This window comes from Neodiprion fabricii, chromosome 3, assembly GCF_021155785.1.
Source record: "Neodiprion fabricii isolate iyNeoFabr1 chromosome 3, iyNeoFabr1.1, whole genome shotgun sequence".
NCBI lineage: Eukaryota > Metazoa > Arthropoda > Insecta > Hymenoptera > Diprionidae > Neodiprion > Neodiprion fabricii.
The window spans coordinates 21,572,754-21,591,360 of NC_060241.1; the positions used below are offsets into that span (position 1 = coordinate 21,572,754).

The 18,607-nt window shown below is 37.3% G+C and overlaps 1 protein-coding gene across 11 annotated transcripts in view; it reads right to left on the reverse strand.

Moving 5' to 3' along the window:
• LOC124177310 overlaps nt 1-18,607 on the reverse strand; it is a 127,083-nt gene that overhangs the window by 9,905 nt on the left and 98,571 nt on the right. For 9 of the 11 annotated variants that reach the window (XM_046559514.1, XM_046559509.1, XM_046559510.1 and 6 more), the window contains 8 exons: nt 16,506-16,569; nt 10,254-10,537; nt 7,073-7,136; nt 6,237-6,332; nt 3,508-3,608; nt 3,172-3,303; nt 2,792-2,965; nt 161-2,071 (listed from right to left, as the gene is read on the reverse strand). In XM_046559514.1, the coding sequence (XP_046415470.1) occupies nt 161-2,071; nt 2,792-2,965; nt 3,172-3,303; nt 3,508-3,608; nt 6,237-6,332; nt 7,073-7,136; nt 10,254-10,537; nt 16,506-16,569 (2,826 nt within the window). The remainder of the gene's footprint in view (nt 1-160; nt 2,072-2,791; nt 2,966-3,171; nt 3,304-3,507; nt 3,609-6,236; nt 6,333-7,072; nt 7,137-10,253; nt 10,538-16,505; nt 16,570-18,607) is intronic. The other 2 variants (XM_046559517.1, XM_046559516.1) reach the window with 1 other exon arrangement.

An 18,607-nucleotide genomic window follows, 5' to 3' on the forward strand; every position in this document is an offset into this window, starting at 1 on the left:
GTGGCAAATCAAAAATACTGTTTTCCATGAAGGCCTTATCATTTTAACTATAAAATTGATTACTCCCTATTATGAATGTAATTGCAAAATCAATAAGAGAATGTGAGGAAAATTTCTTTGCATCATTTAAAAATTTGAGAGATCTTCTCGATGCAGTTACCTGGTTAGATCGCCTACTTGTTGATAGTGTTCTTCCATCGTCGCCACATCTCGGGTCTACGTTCTCCTTCATTTCTGGTTCCACGCTGAGTTTAAGAACTTTGGCTCCTTTGTCCTTCCCAGTTTCCGAATCTCTCTTGTTGCCTACAGAAACACCATCATTCGTCGAATCACTGACACTTCTCCGCGGTTCACTGCCACTATCGCTTGAACCACTAAGAACACGGGGTGGAGAATCGGGTGGCGTACCAACGAAGAACGCCCTATGTGCACTGTCAGATGAAATTGGTACCGCACTAAACCGTCTGTTAATCTGACTATCATTCTTCGTTAAGTCTATCACTGGTATTGAAAATCGTCTCGTCGAATTGCACAATAATTTCGTATCGCTATAGCAGGATTCCACGACAACAGAATCGACACCAACTGCCAGATCGGTAGTATTTCCAGTTTCTGGAGAACTTCTCTCGTTATGAGAGTACGTTTTACAAATATTTGGCCCTGACTTGACCTCCAAAGTAATTATTGTACCTTCGGGATGTGGCAAATCCGCAGACTCTGATTCAGTTTCGACAGATTTCCGTCTATCGCAAACATCCAAGGTCAAAGTGGAAGATTTTTGACTAGTCTTTTTAATGGAGAGCGAAGAACCAACGAGCTGCATCGAATGTCGTCTGGCACACTCTGGACTCAGCGTATTGGTATCAAGTTTCCTCATGAGATCCGGCATCGCGGATCCTCGTCTCTTAATCGATGCTTCGGAAGAGTTAGATTCTCTCTTCTGTATTCTAGCAGCATTGAAAGTGGCGCTGGATCGTCTGCTCGAGTCTTTACTGTTACAGGGCACGGGCGATTCAAGAGGTGTACTGCACTGCCCATCTGTATAAGATCTGTCCTTAGTAGGGCTCGGAGTTGAACTTGAAAGACTGTCGGCTTCGATTAGGGCCTCGGAGCACTGGGACATTTCTGCAGTTGTCGACATGTACCTCATTCGCACGTAAGGCTGTAGAGGCGGGAATGTTTGTTGCCTGGTCAACTGTTTCGTCTGGCTGGATAATTTCTGATCTGGCTGTAACACGGTGCTCAATCTGGAGGCCTCCGTGCTGTTTGTTATGCTTGCTATGCTGGGTTCGGGTAGTAAATTTTCCGCGCTAACAGGCCGTTCGCTACTGCGCGCAGCAGATGAGTGAAGGCTGCTTTTCGAGGACAACAACGACAGTGAACTGCGACCAAGCATCGTTTGATCTTCCAGTTTGACAAGCGGAGTTTTAAGCTTCTTCTGCTCCGTCGGTAGGCTTTCTCTCCTGATAATGGTCCGCGAGATTGGCAGTAGTTTTGGAACACTCAATGGCACAGAATGCCTTCGTCCGACACGTTCGGTGTCCACTTTTCCGGGTAAACTGGGCCTCCTCGACGAGGAAGCATCCGGCAGTAGTAAATCGATGCTTCCAGAGTCTTCGGCCAGATCTTCATCCTCCGAGCTGAGGGCGTTGTCAATGTCTTCGAGTTCAGAGATTTCCGTCTTTGTTTCTTCGGCTGCCTCCTGCTGTATCAGAGCCTCCCACCTCGTTTGATTGCCTTTCAAATAATCCATAAGATTGACACTCAATGCAGTACCCAAAAATCTATGCCATTCTTCAAATAATGGTGTTACTACAAACTTGAAGAAACCGGCTTGGATTTTTGATATACTTGTTGTATGTCTGTCGCACAGTGGAGTTACTGGCAGGTTCAATTTTCGTTCGTAGTCTCCCTGGCGGAAGAACTCCTCGCAAACTTTGTGCGACCACTTTCGAGAGATATCCCATGGTCGACATGGATTTGAAATGTCCGCGCACTTTAGTGCTATTTGGAGGATGAAGTGCCGGTCTTCACTCCTACTCATGTCGAGAAGGTTTTGGTCCAGATATCGCTGGAAAAATAAGAGGGACATTATGTTTATGCGGAAACATTTACCGGTTAATTCAGCTATGTTACAAAACGCGTCTACTACGCGAATAATTCTTGCAGAAACAACCAGCATAATAGAAGGAGAAAAATGGGCATTGAGAAGAACGAGAAAAAGGAAAAAATATCTGAGTTACCTAGATTGACGAAATGTTTTCAAGTGTGTTAGATTTATTCCGAATTGTGTATTTAGCACCCCGTAACTTCTGTGTACTTTACCGTAAGCATTAACAGAGAAAAAAATAACGGTTTCGGAAAATACTGAAATATTCCAGTTCCTAAAAAAATGCTGTGAAATTTTATTTTTACAATTTCTGCGACGTTTTATTGGCAAATTTTAGCAGAGATATTTTCTCGTGCTATGTACTCTCTGAATGTGAATCAGTTATAAGTATATCACTGGGGAAAATCAGTGTATATGCACTGGAAATCAGTGGAATATCAGTGAAAAGTCAGTGCATGTGCACTGTTTTTTCCAATGGTATACTTGTAACTAGGAATTAACGAATTTTCACTGATTAAAATTTAGAGAGTAAGGAAATTTTCGGCAATAGATCTCAAACTATAGATGATTTATGTAAATGTTGATGATAAAATTTTTTTTTTTTAATTTTACGACTTATATTACAATGTCATTATGCGAAGTCAGGGCTAGATATCAGTGTTCAAAGTGCAGAATACTTACTTTGAATCTGGTGAGAAATTCTTGTTGTCTTGTAATGTCTGTAGCCAAAATTAGTGAGCTGATATGTCTCTCTAACTCTGGTCTAAGTTCTGGTTCCAACTGTTCCGAAACCCCACTTTCCAATAAGCAGCCTATAGCTGATCTCCAATGGTGATTTTCCAACACCGACGTATTCTGAGCAAAGATACTTTTGTTATTGAAAAAAGTAGCTGATGTCATTTCGGGCAGCATTTATTACTTTAATAGAAATTCTTGACCACAGATACTGAGAGTAAGCATTTATTGACATTTAAATTTTTCTACAACACAAAATTGAAAAAAGAAAAAAACAACATAAACATAATATCTAGGATTAAATTTTGATATTTCGTTTATCTTACTTCGTAAAGCGCAGCGAGATGATTACTCGTGGCAACCAAAAATGGCTGATTAACACCTGGATGATCCAAATCGTGCGTCACAGCTCCAATTAAGGATGCCATTATTTCCAAATGACTCAAGTGTTTTCTTATCTGCAAGTAGAGAGAAATTTTTTTGAAACGCTATAGAAATTTGTAAATAAATAAATAAAAATAGTCATCGGGGAGAGGAGGCGATTCAAAAAGCCCATATGCACTATGAACATAATCATATAAAGCCATTTTATACACACATGATCATGAATGATACGTGGTCATGAATGCGTAACAATATGAGATTGGGATTGAAGACCTTACCTTCTCTTCCTGGAGGAAACAATGCATAGCCTGTGTAACGTCGGTCGCATGTATACTATTGTGGTAAGGGTTTGTACTGTGGTAGCCTTCATCAATTAGATCTGAAATTTTTTCTCAAGTCAGTGTATGTTACATATTACACATGTAAATGTAAGGAGTCGCAACAATAGCTTCCAGATCCTAAATGGAAATTGATTTTTTCCAACATCTGATTGGACAGTTGGATTTTCGAAGCCTCTGAAGCGTGCGTAAAGCGCCCCGTTTCCGAAAAGTAGAGTAAAACAACCGCCACGTTAGCGCATGTGTACTTTTGAATAACTTAATTCTCAAATCTAACTCTCATTCGCAGGTGTTGGGAAAAATGAGCAGACTACGCTAAGGTGGTTCATAAAAAAAATGATTTTTTTCGTTCTTACTCCCCCACCTACCAAATGGTAGGGTTTGATAGAAAAAAAAAAGATCCTCCCAAAATACTTGTAAATTCTTCAATATTTTTCAAACTCATGCTTCGGTCCTTGAAGCTGATTCTTGAAACTTTCCAAACCCTTACATCAAAGCATAGTTATCATTATTAGAACACATATTCATATTTTTTCCGAAAAGGTGAGATTCGACAGTTTTCAGATTACTGCAACGTGTGTTCTAGTGATGAAAACAATGCTTTGTTAGAGAGATTTGGAAAGCTTGACGAATCAGCTTCAAGGACCTAGATGCATGAATTTAATAAGATCGATGTTATAATGGAAATAATATGCCGTTTTGAATTTTTTAATTAATTTACTTGATTCGACTACGCATATTAATGATTTAAAAAAAAGTTGGCTTGAATTTTAAAACTTTATTCGAACCGATACATTTTTAGAAGAGGATGATTGAGTACTTCTTTGGAGTAATCTGGTGATAATATCAAAAATTATTCATATAATTCGTTTCTCTTCATGCGTATATTGTACAATTATTTTGTTCAATAAAAATATTGATTAACGTCATTAAATATTCGACTCACAGCCGGAAAAAATATATTCGATTCAACGAATTCCAATTATTTAAATGTATGTGTACGATACCCTCATTGTCATTCGCTACTTGCTTTGTGGAATCAAATATTTAATTAATTAAATTAAAGCACAAATGCAATGACTCACTGTGAGATGTTTAGTTATAGCTATGGATGTAAATATTGAGGTATTTTACATTCTCGTCCCTGTCTCGTAAAAATTCATACAACTCCACTTTATGACACCGAAATTCGCAAGAAACTCTACAACAGCTATCAAAGGAGGGAAAACCCTGTATGAAGTGAAATGAGAAATTATTTTCCACGATTAATATCAACCGAAATCAATGAGGTACGTGACATATTGGGCGGTACAAAAAAGTTATCTTCATAAGACCTATATTTTTTTACAGAACCCGTTGCAGGTCTAGCATTTCGATTCGGGAGTATGAAGTCGAAAATGATGCAAACTGAATTTTAAGGATATTTTGTTATTTATTAAATTCGGTTCATGTCCGAAGAAAAGAGAATCGCATATTTCTAAATGCACTCTCAAGACTTCATGCCACATAACGTTTCAAACGTATGGTTGAAAACAATGTTGTCGACTCTGTTATACAAAGTGCAATTTTTTACGCTGAATTTGGAAACATACTGGCCAAAGCTAAATCTGATAATACGTCGGGAGAGTTGATATATCACGAGAGAAAAAGGTAGAGAACATTATTGGGCAAAGTAACATTGGCGCGTTCTTAAAACCCGTTCATGTGAACAAAAGTAGGTAGGTACTTGGTATAAAATTGGAATTCATTTGCCTATTTATGTGAACTTGACGTATCAGAGATTGAATTGATGGCTCCGTAAGTCGTTGATGAGAAATTCTGTAAGAAACGATTTTTGAACAATTTATTTTACAACTTGTCGAATAAACTGTATTTTTTCAATTTTTTCTTCACGTTTATAGCGAAAACTCTCTAGAAGTATGAGTGAAAAAAAAAATATATGGCCAGCATACTAATTTTAGTACTCGCAATGCTATAAAATTGTGAAAAGAGTTGTCTTAAAAATATTTCGTCGTAGAAATACCGAAGCATTTAAGAGAGCTGTACGCGAAATTGTCGAAAAACTCTGCGCATTTCTTACAACGCGATTCGTCGATTCGATTAAATTATGTATTTTCACTTCCCTTTCAAATACTAGACTTGACTCAAAGAAATCCTTCGTTATTTCTATTAATACTGCAACAAATAATCTGATCAAATTAAAAATAATTTGATTTGTTTTTCGAAATAGTTCAACACTGGAATCAGTCAAAAAGTTTTTCAATTTGAAGATATCACGTAATTTTGTGTATCGTAAAATATACAAAGATCCGATGGTATTGTAGATAATGTAAAAAGAACGCATTCGTGAGTAAGCAATAACGTCCTCTTTTTTTTTTGTTCTCGTTTTTCCCTCCTTTTGCTCTCCAATTTCTTCCAATAAACTCAAAGCGCGAGGCGAACGGACAATCGGTTTGCGACTCATATCTGATGTGACTTTCGGATTTGGGTTAATCATAATCATGCACATGCCGAATGATTCACGCATACATGACTGATATAGGTATTACAGACGGAATGGGCATAATGTAAATAAGCATTCATACTGCATGCGGTAATATGATTGTGTGCGTATACTGCAATGAAATTTTAAAACATGTTACATGATTGATAATTTATTGTTGACTTACTGAATAATTTCCATACTCTGACAACATCGAGCTGGAAGTGTTCGAGGAGGCCGTACCAATGAAAGAGATGAACGCAGAGTACCGGCAAGGATCGACCTGAAATTCAGGTTTATCAAGTGCTGGACGAAAATGTGAAGAAGGAACGGCGAGCAAAATATTATATTGCTAATTTTCTGGTATATTGGACGAATTTCCTTTTACTTTTTGCCTGTGGTGTGGCAACGAAGCCCGCAATAATCTTACGGGAATTGGGTTTCAATTAAATCGTGAGGATTTTTCATACGTTATAAATCGTGACGTTACAAAAAAAAAGTCTTCACGGGCACGACCCTTCAGACTATGAATAGTTTGGGCGCTACGAAAATGTCCAACCTATATCCAGGATTCCTTTGTGCCAGAAAAGCTAAGATAGGCACCTAACCGGACATCTCCTCCTCTAACCCTCAATGATCTTACCTGTAGATGACGTTACATGAGGAAACCTGGTGCAAATAGGCGTTTTTGGTTCTCCGATGGAAAAATTGAGATTAGAGAGTATAAAAAACGTCACTGTGTTTCAAATAAGTTGACGAAGGGTTTTAGCGCTCAAACTATTCATAGCGGAGGGTCGCCGGTCGTGCCCGTGGAGACTTTTTTTCGGAATAAAAAGATCTGCGACGTGTAAAAAATCCAGACGATTTCATTACAACCCAATTCCCATAAGATTATTGCGGGCTTCTTTATCGAGAACAAATTTTATTCCGCTCACATAACGGATAGTAGATGGGGGATGATCGCTCTTGCATAATATAGGAGGAAACTAGGAGCCGACTAATATTGATTATCAAATAGCTTACCTCCAGTCACCGTCTCCAAGGTAAACGCGTTGAACCTCCAGTTACCAGACTTTTGAAGCAGGCACTGGAATGAAAAATTTGAAGGAATTAAAATCATGATTTAAACTGCAAATCGCACGACATTTGCGTAAATGCGTAAGCGAAGGCTACTTAAAAAAAATACCCAATGGGTCACTGATATCTTCAAATGTGAAAGGATTCAAGAGTATAGCTATAATATCTGTAAATATGAGAGAGAAAGTTGAAAAAGTAGTTGAATTTTCAGAATTTGTATCATGAAATCGATCATTGAATTCGCTAGAGGTCTTTTCAATTCAAAAGTATGTAGTTCGATCCACGCTTAAATTTTTATCAACAAAGTAAGCGCGTAGCAAAAAAAAAAGTTTAACACCAAAGTTTTATGGTTCCGAAGAAAAGAAAAGTTGGTATAGTTGGATTTACCGTAGTTGGCGCTACTTTGAAGAATTTCGATAAAAAGTGATACTTTTCTTAAAAACAGGAATCTATTTTTCTCGGCGAAAATTATACCGTTATACCGGATGTCAAGGCGGTTTCAAATACAGGTATGTTTTATTTCGAGTGTCTTCCATACTCATAATATACTGCATACATATAATATAATGATTCGAGAAAAACGAACAGTCATTTGTACCACGCATTCTTATAACTCCAATAAAATTTGAATCGTTACAGCAACGGTCACTTTTTTACCAGAATATTCCAGTAATTACAACTAAAGAAAATTTTCACCCGTCAAACTTTCATCCCAAACCCTTATCCGTAGTCCGTTCAATTGTTTTTCAAGATATTCGACAGCGTATTGGATTAAAATCGGACAAAGTTGTATACATTCCATTCACGAACAGGGTTGCAAATTTTTTAATGAAAAAGCAATGCATTAACCATTACTTTTTCAATTCATAATGGAAATAATTTAATGTTGTAATGGAAATTATAAACTTGTAAGCTTCCGAGCGTTTGTGTTTGTACGTAAATTTTTACCCGTACCCAATGGCACTCAGAGAACGTGCTTATTGTTAGAGAGCATCTTCACTGATATTCATGCGTCAAGCGTCCAGAGTCCATACAGAGTCAATCGAGCGAGCGAAGCGATACAGTTTCCAATAAAATGATTATTAGTTTCCGTCATGCCGTCGACGCTATACCGCGTCCATCCAATACTGACTCTTCAAATTTTCGGTTCATTAAATTCTCCGCTGTAGGCACATTGTTACTCAAGTGTGATGATGAAAGCTAATTAATTACCTGCAGGCAATCGCTTTATATGCATACGTCGTTATTATAACAACGACACTCGATCGTATGCATAAGGCATGATATAAAAGCTGGATAAACAAAAGAATAATTAATGGTTGTCAGAGTGTCCCTTATTTAGGGTGTGGATGAATTTTTTCCGTCTCGCCCCACAAATAAACTTTAAATAATTCAACAAAATTTTTTTTTCATACCTTTACCTCAACTCTTAACACGTGTCACCACGAGGGTGGATTTCACCATTTAAAATACACGTCTTTCGGAAACATTCCGAGTACATATTTTATTGTAAGAGTAATAATGTTCAAAAAAATCCGTAACTGCAACGTTTTACCAGGCATTAGCGCTACTCTATGAGAAAAAATACTCATCATCATACCAGACAATATAAACGAATTGCATTTCTTCGAAAGATAAAAAAATAAATAAAAATAAAATGAGATTCCGAGGATTCGCAATTCGTCCAGATTGTCTGACATACCTGTCACGGAAAAATTGGACTTCTTTTTTTATTTACATCGACAGCGCTTTTTCTAATTTCTCTTTTAAGTCACGGGTAGGTCTGAAAAATCATTAAAAAAAAGCTCAAACTGCCATATGTATATAAATTACCAAGATTAATCTCGGTTCATTCTCGGATTCTCGGAATAAGTGCAAAATGGTCCCAATCGTGATTTCGTATCTCATCCTACTAATAAATTAATTTACAGATTTCAACAAAAAGGCTTTTGGCGCCAATTGTAAGACGAGCAAATGAAATTTTTTGATTAGCCAAGAGCATCGCTATACTATAAAAATGCAAACAGGTGTATCTCCTTGGAACCAGAAACGATCCCTCAATTATTTCGTAACAGAAAAGGAAAAAGTAATTGCTAAGTGGATATTTGAAAGCAATGAGCGCGGATTTTCAGTAACTAAAACATAAAATCCTGACATAGTAAATCGTTTGTTTTTTTTTCTGCACTCAGAAGTTCCGAATAGTTCAGATTTGGCAAGGAAAAGATTTTAAGCTCACGGTTTAATGCCGTTTTTATCCAATCTTCCGGTTCCAATTTTGATTGAAATCAGTAAAGTAATGTTATAGAAATGAAATTGAATAACAGACCTTCGGATCTGCACTTCTGCAAATAGAGGAAAGTGTGATTTGCTCCAAATCTTATGTATAAACAGCGAATGGTAGAAAGAATGTGAATGAAGATCAAAGAAAAACGAATTAAGAAAGTAAAAAATTGAGTAGCCATGAAAAAGAAGGTTATAGACCTAAAAACAGTGCAAGATTAAGCTCCAAACAGAGTTTCAATACAACGGATGAAAAAGATAAAACAAGAAAAGACAAACGTTTCAGAAGCAATGAGAGAAACCCGATTCAAAGTAAAACAATTGACAATAATCACAGAACGTTATTGTCCAAGTTTTATAATTTTTAATGAAATCGTCAGCGAGTAAATCAAATTCGAAACTAGTTGTTACATAATCAAAGAAACCCCTTCGTACAGTGTTTAAAAAATTACATAAATTCAAAACGGTCTTTTACGTACACTTTCTAAATCCGTTGGAGTGATTTTATCATTTATTGTAAAATCTCATTACCACATGTTGGCGACTAATTTACTACTATAATTAGGATTAGTTAAACTGACGCGCGGACATAAATCGACTATAACTGTAGATAACTTCCAGTGTAATTATACCGGTCTTATTTTAATTAAGCGAATGAATTACAGCACAACAGACGTATGTCGCGACGGCGTTAAACCTTCCAAACAAGTCTCCAAATCAATCACGTCCACAACGTCTTGATTGTTGTTAATTCCTGCGAATCGAGACAGTTATTCACACACGGTGTGTGCGTTTCAAGGTCGCGTATGAGCAGGGAAGAGTATCAAGGGTACAAGGTGATACAGACCTGTACTTGCCCGTGAAATATGTCGTCGAGTATGCCTGGGTCTTGGTTCAGAGTCCTGGTGGTCAATCGCTTGCGGCGCCGTTTGTGCATCGTTAAAAACCTCCCAGTGTGTCTTGTCCTATCCCGGCTGGTGTCCATGGCTTCGAGAAGCAGCTTGTCGACGTCGGAAAGCCGGCGAAACGTGTTCGTGGTTGATCCTCGGTGGGTAACCGGTACAGCCGGCGACGGTGACGGGGACGGAGACGGAGACGTGCCCGAAGACAGAGCGGGCGCGACGGCGTCGTCTGCGAACGGAACGTAACGACGAACGTCTTTCAGCGAGTTGAAAATTGAGTGTGAAACTTGGAGGAGATATTTTTACATCGGGAAACGGAGTGGAAATTGCACCCTGTCGGGGCCACGGAACCGTGCGGTGTTGATTAAACACACTGGAGTCGCGTAGATGGGCATGGAATGTCGAGATTTCGTGAGGTTGAAGTTAGTAACGATACCACGACGATGCATGTTTCGGAAAAATAGTTACTTCGCAACTTTGGGATTGTACGAAGTTCAGTTGGACATGACAACCGGAACATAGTCATATTTTGAACATCCAACTCCTGGAAAGTCGTTCTAAAATTCAGCAATGACGACTTTTCTTACCGATGTTCTGTTACGTTAACGTTACTAACTTCAGCCTCTTGAGATTTTAACGACATGTCGACTACTCAGGGATCGAGGGTAAATCCGACATCTCAAGACTTCGCGAAAGCGTAAGACTTCGATCGACTTCGACAGGCTTTGAGATTTCGATTGATGTGACTTCGTGAAACAAAGAGACTGCAGGCAGCTGCTTGTGAAGGTTCACGAAATTATGACTGACTTGAAATGACTTCGCGAAGTCGGATAACCTCGATTGGCTTCAAACGGTTTAAAGCGACGTTATAAATTCAAATGACTCAAGTCGAAAGACTTGAATTCAAGACTTCAAATGTCTTGGAATGACTTCGGGAAGTTAAGACTTCAATTCCTTTCAAGTAAATTCATGAGTTCAATTGAATTAAAGCACTTTCAAACGACATTTAGTCCGCCTCAATCTTCCGTGTTACTTTATGAACATTTTCTCGATAATTTTGATGTCCCCCATATAGCAGTGTAACAACTCCTTCGTAAAAATTTCAAATTCAACACATCATTACCTAGAATGATATTTGATTTCGATCGATCATAATTGTTATAGCGAAGTTGAGAAATTATTTTAAAATTAAAATAATAATAGCAAGTCATTACAAAGTGATTCTAGGAACACGAAGGACTTTAAATAACTTAAACTTCATTCGAATGAATTTCTCTCAAAGTTTTCACCCGACTTGAAGTTATCGTCAAACCCTTCAGATTTCTTCAGATTATCATTTTTGAATGAAACGAAATTCAAATTTCATTCATTTACCGGAAAAATAGCGAAAGCAAAATGCCATCTACCAATTATGTGAAACATATTTCGGTAGTCTGATGTCACATGTGAGTGATAAAGATTTCGTCATTTTACACACAGTTTCGCATGTTACTGATACAATAATCTGGATTAAATATGTCCTTAATTCTGGTACCTGCAACAGCATGGTCCATGGATTATACGATATAAATACTCTATTCAGTAAGCATTGCTCAAATAACGAGCGTATATTCCTGAGCTTGAACGAAATCATTGGCTTCCGTTGCCCGTCATGTTTTTTTCAAAAAAAAAAAAAAAAAAATGCCTGAATCTGTTTTTCAAACTACCGTTACGACACTAACGGAGGAAGTATGTTTAAATGACTTTGACTTGAGACACTCCTCTGACAAAAGTGCTTACTTCGAGAAGTGCCTGTTGAAAAAACCGTGAACACGGGATATAAATTTTGAACTCCTAAGTGCCGCGGTGGTTTACATTCGTCAAAAAGTACGTCATAACGTAACAGTCGAGGGATGTTGAACACGTTGTTTACTAGCCTAGCTTACAAAAATTTTGGCACCTGACTTAAAAGAAGGTCGGTACAATTCTTTGTTTCTTCTTTGTTCTTTTAATAAAATCACAAGTAAGAATCTGAAGCTACGATCTGATGATGGGAGCAACTTTTCAACTTCTCTTATTCTATCGACGGAGAATGGAAAACTATACAACGCATAACCTATATGACTATATATATTTTTATATATATATAAATAAAATAAATAAAAAGTGGTTTTTTTGAAACACTCTAATATATATGTTTCTTTGCATTCTAACTTTCGCTTGTTCGGTCGCTTATTTCCGCTCGCGAACCCTATTTTCTTTGCCGTGCAACGCAATTTCGCAGCAGTATTACATTTCAAGGATCCCTTTGAATTTTATGTTTCAGATAAACTGACTGCACGGAATCCTGGAAACCGCGAACCGGTCCGCGATGAACACGTCTTACGCCGGCCACGATAATAGCGATTCCAGGGAATGAATTCCCATAGAAATTTTTTTTTATACGAACCTACGTATATATGAGGCATTCCACCAAAAATCGACGTACCTATGTCCCTCACCGTCGGCGATTTTTGTTATGTTCAAGTATGGTGTTGAGTGTATTAAAAACCATGTTTCACCGACTTTTAGATTTTTTGAATCATGACTTTGATTTTTATTGCTTCCAAAAACACGATAACCCAATTTTCGAATAAATAGCCACAATAGATTGGCTTCAAATTTGTCTAATGAATTCTTGGTTAAAAAACGACAACGGATGGTGGTCAATTCATGATTCGAATCCAATTAATAATTTTATTGATAAAAACCATCAAAATGCACTTTCTTTTTTTACGGTCTACTCGTGTGTTTCCCCTTAAGCTTCGCTTACGTGCAAGGTCAATATTGGACCGATGACTAATCATTATTAATAAATTGTACCCATTCGAGTAGTTATATGGGGTGAGGCTTGAGAAATAATGAATTTCTGTTTTTAGGCTTCTTACTAATTAGTATAACTAAAAGGTGTACATTTGTGATAAATGAAGTTGTTGTACCTACCCAACATTTGGTGAAATTCTGTATCAAATCGTTCACGAAAACAATCAATTGCAAGATAGTTAATGCTTGACATCCAAAAATATAAAAATAAAAAAAGAAAAAAATAAACCAGGAAGGTACCATGGATAAGACCAACCGAAAAATAAACCCAAAGAGTAGAGAAAGTGAGGAAAAAATATGTCTCAAGCCTTTAACTAGTAGCTCGGTTACCGGCGTAACGAATAAGTCTACCGGGGTTAATAATCTACGTACGCAGCAAGGAGTAAATTAATTTTCCACGGGTTCTACCTCCGACCGAGAACTATAATTTTCCTCGCCAAGTTTCACGTTTCATGTCCCAAGTCGCAGGTTGCAAGGTGGTAAGGGGTATTTCAGATTTATGGTCGAAAGGGAATATTATATACGTTGCGTATATCGAAACTCTATCTAGGCCCTCCCCTACCTTCAATTAGGTGCGTTAGAATTTATAATTAAATGATAGATTCCACGGTATGAGATACCGGGATTTATTAGACGGAACACCTTTCACTTTCTCTACACATTCGATACATGGCGAGTTGAGATCAGTCATGGGAACAATTGTAATTAGTCAATTACAAGTATTTTTAATTGAAGCTGCATAAAATACGCATTAGACTGATATTTTCTATTTTGTAATTAGATAAATTAGATTGTAAAATACACATGCCGTTTGTATGTTTTTTTATAATCAAATACCGTTCGTATTTTGTAATTAGGAAAAGAATACAAAAATGTGTGAATGCATAATGAAAATGTATTTTGTATTTTCTTTCGCCCTGATTAAAAAATACAAGAGCAGTTTGCGATTTATCTTTGGCTAATTAAAAAATACAGATTTAATTTATACTTTACTTTGCCCTAATTACAAAATATAAATATTATTCGTAATTAAAATATAATCAATTACAAATTGTAACCAGGCAGTCCTCAAATCTGATTCTAATCGTTTCAGTCTGTGAATAAGTTTTGTATTTCCAGTTCTTCATATTTCAACCCGACTCTCACGTCTATCTTTAATTTTATTTGAATTTATTTGATTTTCGTTCTTTTTTTTTCAAAAAGCTCTAGTTGATGCTTTGTCACAGAGTTGAAAAATCCACCAGTAAACGTCCATTTGCATTTCTTTCAACCTCTATCCACCAACCACTATTGAAATATTTCAACACCCATTTATGGAAATTCTAATTCAATAATTGGCACATTCTGCTCTACTTGCACTTCCGTCAACAGATTCAGTTTGATCAACGCGTATCAAACCATGATAAAGTGTGTAATTACTACCGTAGGAATAGAATTTTTTACCATCAGTTTTATGAGCGAAAACCGGCTCAGCAAATTTTTTACATCTTATACAGTCATGACGTCGATGGTTCATCCCAACTTTTAATTGACCTCATTTCTGACTCTGAGAACACTTGAGATCCACCCGTGCTTTACCATTGTTGCGGTTCTATCTCTTCTCTTATATTCTGGCAGAATGTCGCGAATACGCTTTTCTAACGAATTAGGCGATCAGCAATTATTAATATAATATTAATACTATTTTACGATCAAGAATTTAAAGGGTATAGCCGGATAATTTCATCCAAGTATACAAGTTCGTCGTAAGCTTATATCATATCACCCACTACTTATTTAATTTTCACATACATTGTGTCTTGTATTAAAGTACACGCATTGTTATTGCTGCAAAAGCTACTTAACCTAATTACCAGTAAGACAATAATAATGAGAAGAGGGAAGGCTATATTGGTTCGTTAAATTGCCTGTATAAGCTCCTACATTTGCTACTTGCAATACTAATTACTTATTAACTTCGTTCCGGAAAGAGTAAAGCTCTTTTACTATACGTGTTGCAAATTGCACCGATCGCGTTGGGAGAGATTCCTCTCAGAAATCATCTCTGCAGCGGAGCTATCAGATTCTACGGAAAATATGATCCTACGCGCGGAGTTGTGAGTTTTACGAAGCAAGGTTGAAACCGACTCTCCACAGAAATTAGTACTACGGATTATGCAGCAATGTTGCGAAATTAAATACCAAGCGATGTCAAAATGACAAAAAAAAAAAAAAAATGGATTTGAATGACTTGGTAGAAAATAGTGTTCTTCGTAGAACGAGCGATCGTAAAGTGAAATCGAACGAATCTGCTATATTTTTGACTGTTTCTAAGCAATTTGAAACAAAGCATCGACATGTCCAAGCTTTTCATCGCAATTCCAGTATTTTATACATTCGTATTTTTTTATGAGATCATCGTAGCTTACACATCATGATTATTTAACGAACACTCGTCGTACGACTATCTCGTAATAAAATGAATCAACTACTAATGCGGATGAGCGAGAGGTAACGGAGCCTCCGCAGTTACACGCGTAACGTAGTACACGGCCGTACAATTGAATAAAGCACGTGTGCCAAGCGTGTATGAATGCATAAGTTTCAACGTCATATTCAATTGATTAAAGTGTGTCAGGCATTAAAGATCTCGTAATGACTGACTGCAAGAACTTATTCCACTCCGGTTGCGATATCTTGGAATATTGAGATATACAGGGTGAGCTTTTCGAACCTCGAAATTGATCGTCGAATCTCGGCCTTTGGCCAGTATCGGATTCGAATTTTGGATCGTGTCGATGCCCGTGTGACTATCGGATGCTAGATATCAATCGATGTAAACAGTTTCTGTGATTATTCGTAAGAAATACGGTGTCTGGATCAGATCTTCTGGTTTTTCCTCACGTTGACTTACATCACTGTTTTAACGTTCGACAAGGCGCGAATTAATTATCTGTTTGCATTTGTGAGCTTGATGCCTGTCGATTGCAGGATTTGTTCGACGTTTCGTTTACGTTTTTTTTTTTTTTTTTTTTTTTTTTTTTTTGTGAAGAATTCTTTCTCGTTTCTTTGAAGCGTTAAAATCCTGAAACGAATTTAATCTGGATTTTTTCACGATGGTCGTTTCTATATTTTCTACAATATTTTTCGTACTCGACGATGAATTCACACCTGGCACGAAGAAATCAAATAACTCAGTTAAAACTTTGCATCATTATTTATACGAGTAACACCGAAAAAAACATTCTCGAAATCTGTATTTGTGTCAAAGATAGAATATACTGGGAATTTCACTTCTATAATATGAACAGTGATTACGTATAACTTGTATCGTATTACAAGTGAATAATATGTATTACAATTTGAAGAAAACTTACCGGAAACTCGTACGAGAGCGGCATTTTGAGTGGTGTTGTCAACGGTAGTTTCGGACGTCCGTCTCTGTAACGAAAAAAGATTTTCTCTTATTAAGAGATACCGAATTATTTACTCCTATCACGAAGCTGTCGAAAGCTTTATCAAACGCACTAATTCAGACGGCAAGTCAGTTATCGCTGAAAATTTCGAGGTAGATGAAAAATAAACAGTCGTATCTCAACCGATACACTTTCCGCCCACGCAATCCGGAATACGTTAGGGTGTTTTATTTAAGAACAACATTATTTTCTTTGCTGCCACTCGAAAAACTGGTCGTAAATAGCAAGAAAAGAATCCTCGCCAAGGGAGGTCTTTTGAATTAAATTTTTTAAATGTCGCTCTCAGAATTCAAAATTTTCTCATCCAAACCCAGAATGGTAGCGTTATTTTTTTTTTACCTATTCCGGTAACGGGAGGTGAAAAAACGCCCCAACCTTGTAAATTCCATCTCTCGGGTATATCATATCGTTCAGTGTTCTCTATAAGGTCTCATTTTCTTCGTTTTTTAATGAAGAAACACATAGGTGAAAAAAAAAAAATTTCTCATAATCTCCAAAAAAGTGGTCAAAAATTGATGCGTCTCGGAGTGAAAACGTAAGCTGTTCTCCTGCAGCGGGAAATTTGAATTCACGTCGGGGGTGTTTTCTCATGTTATTGAAGTGAGAAAACCTTTCAAAATTGGATTCAGGATATCCACCCTGCACCCGTGAAATTTTTTTTTTTTATTACTCATCACGCAAAACAAGTTTTCTAAATGAACACCAAAAATAAATATTGCTCATCCGTGTGTAAAAAAATTAAATCACTATTATGACATTGAGTTATCAGTCGAAAAAAAAAAAACAACAATAATAAAATGAACCTGTGCCAGTTTTTCAATAAAATTTGATCCGCAGCGTTTGCCTTTAATGTGGCCGGTTGTCTAATTGCAATAAATCAACAGTAGAATTGCAGTAAGGGTATACAAGCTCTTCAAAGTTTGGTTTGGTTTTTTATGTCCGGAATTAGCGACGGTGTGACGAGGGGCATGAAAATCGTTCGTTCTCCATTCTCGGTCGTCGCGTAATTTTCTCAGTGCAATCAGCCACTTAAGGTCTCGTTCGCACTACAAACGACCAATGAAACCAATGAAATCAGCGAAACTGTGCCGGAGGTCGTTGAGTGGTCTACGTGACGGCGGCACGCGGGCTAAACGGGCCAGCCAAAATCCACTGTGCGAGGTGCCAGAGGCCTCGTTCTGTTTTTAGGACACGCGTTACTTTTTCAATCCGCGCCGCGTGTGTTGAACCAGAGTTTTCGTGAATAAAATATAGTGAGGAGGTATCCGATTCTCGGAGAATAAAAGAAGCACTCGAAGAAAACGACACCCGGTGGATGCCGAAAATTAGACGGACTTGAAAACATCTTTTTCTGCACTTGGAATTTTTATTCACCGCGAAAACGAGTGAAAATACGGAGACGACACCGACGCAAGTGATATGTTCGAAAAGACTGAGTGAAGAAGAAAAATTGTCTCATTAATCCCTACAGCCTCCTAGTATCTTTGACGTCGAGTGAAGAATGAATAAAAAAAAACCGTTCGCAATATCTCTCATTGGCCTCACAAGAAATTTCGCCGATCTGAATATCGTAGAATGGATGCTAGAAAATTTTTTACGAATTTCGGATTATATAAAAACTTCTACAAAGTAGCTCCGATATTAACTTTTACTAGGATTGGACGGTTGAAATTTTACAACTGAATCTCATCGGTTTCGTGACGCATTTCCTTGGCAAACTAAATCCTATAATTGATCAAGTAATTTGCCACAAGTTTAAGATACAAAATTCTTTTTTCCCACTCACAGCGATACAAGGAAAGTTATCTTCATCTTAATCTACGCGGCCACGGAATTTTCGGTAACTGCATTGTACTTCCTGCATTAGGTGACTTCCTTCAGAACAGATCGGTGCGATTGATGCTCCGATAATCTTATCGCACGATCGAGTTCAGTTGCCACAGATAGCGCGTTCGAAGAAATTGCGTCAAAACGGAGGAAAAAATGTCATAAATATAGGTATC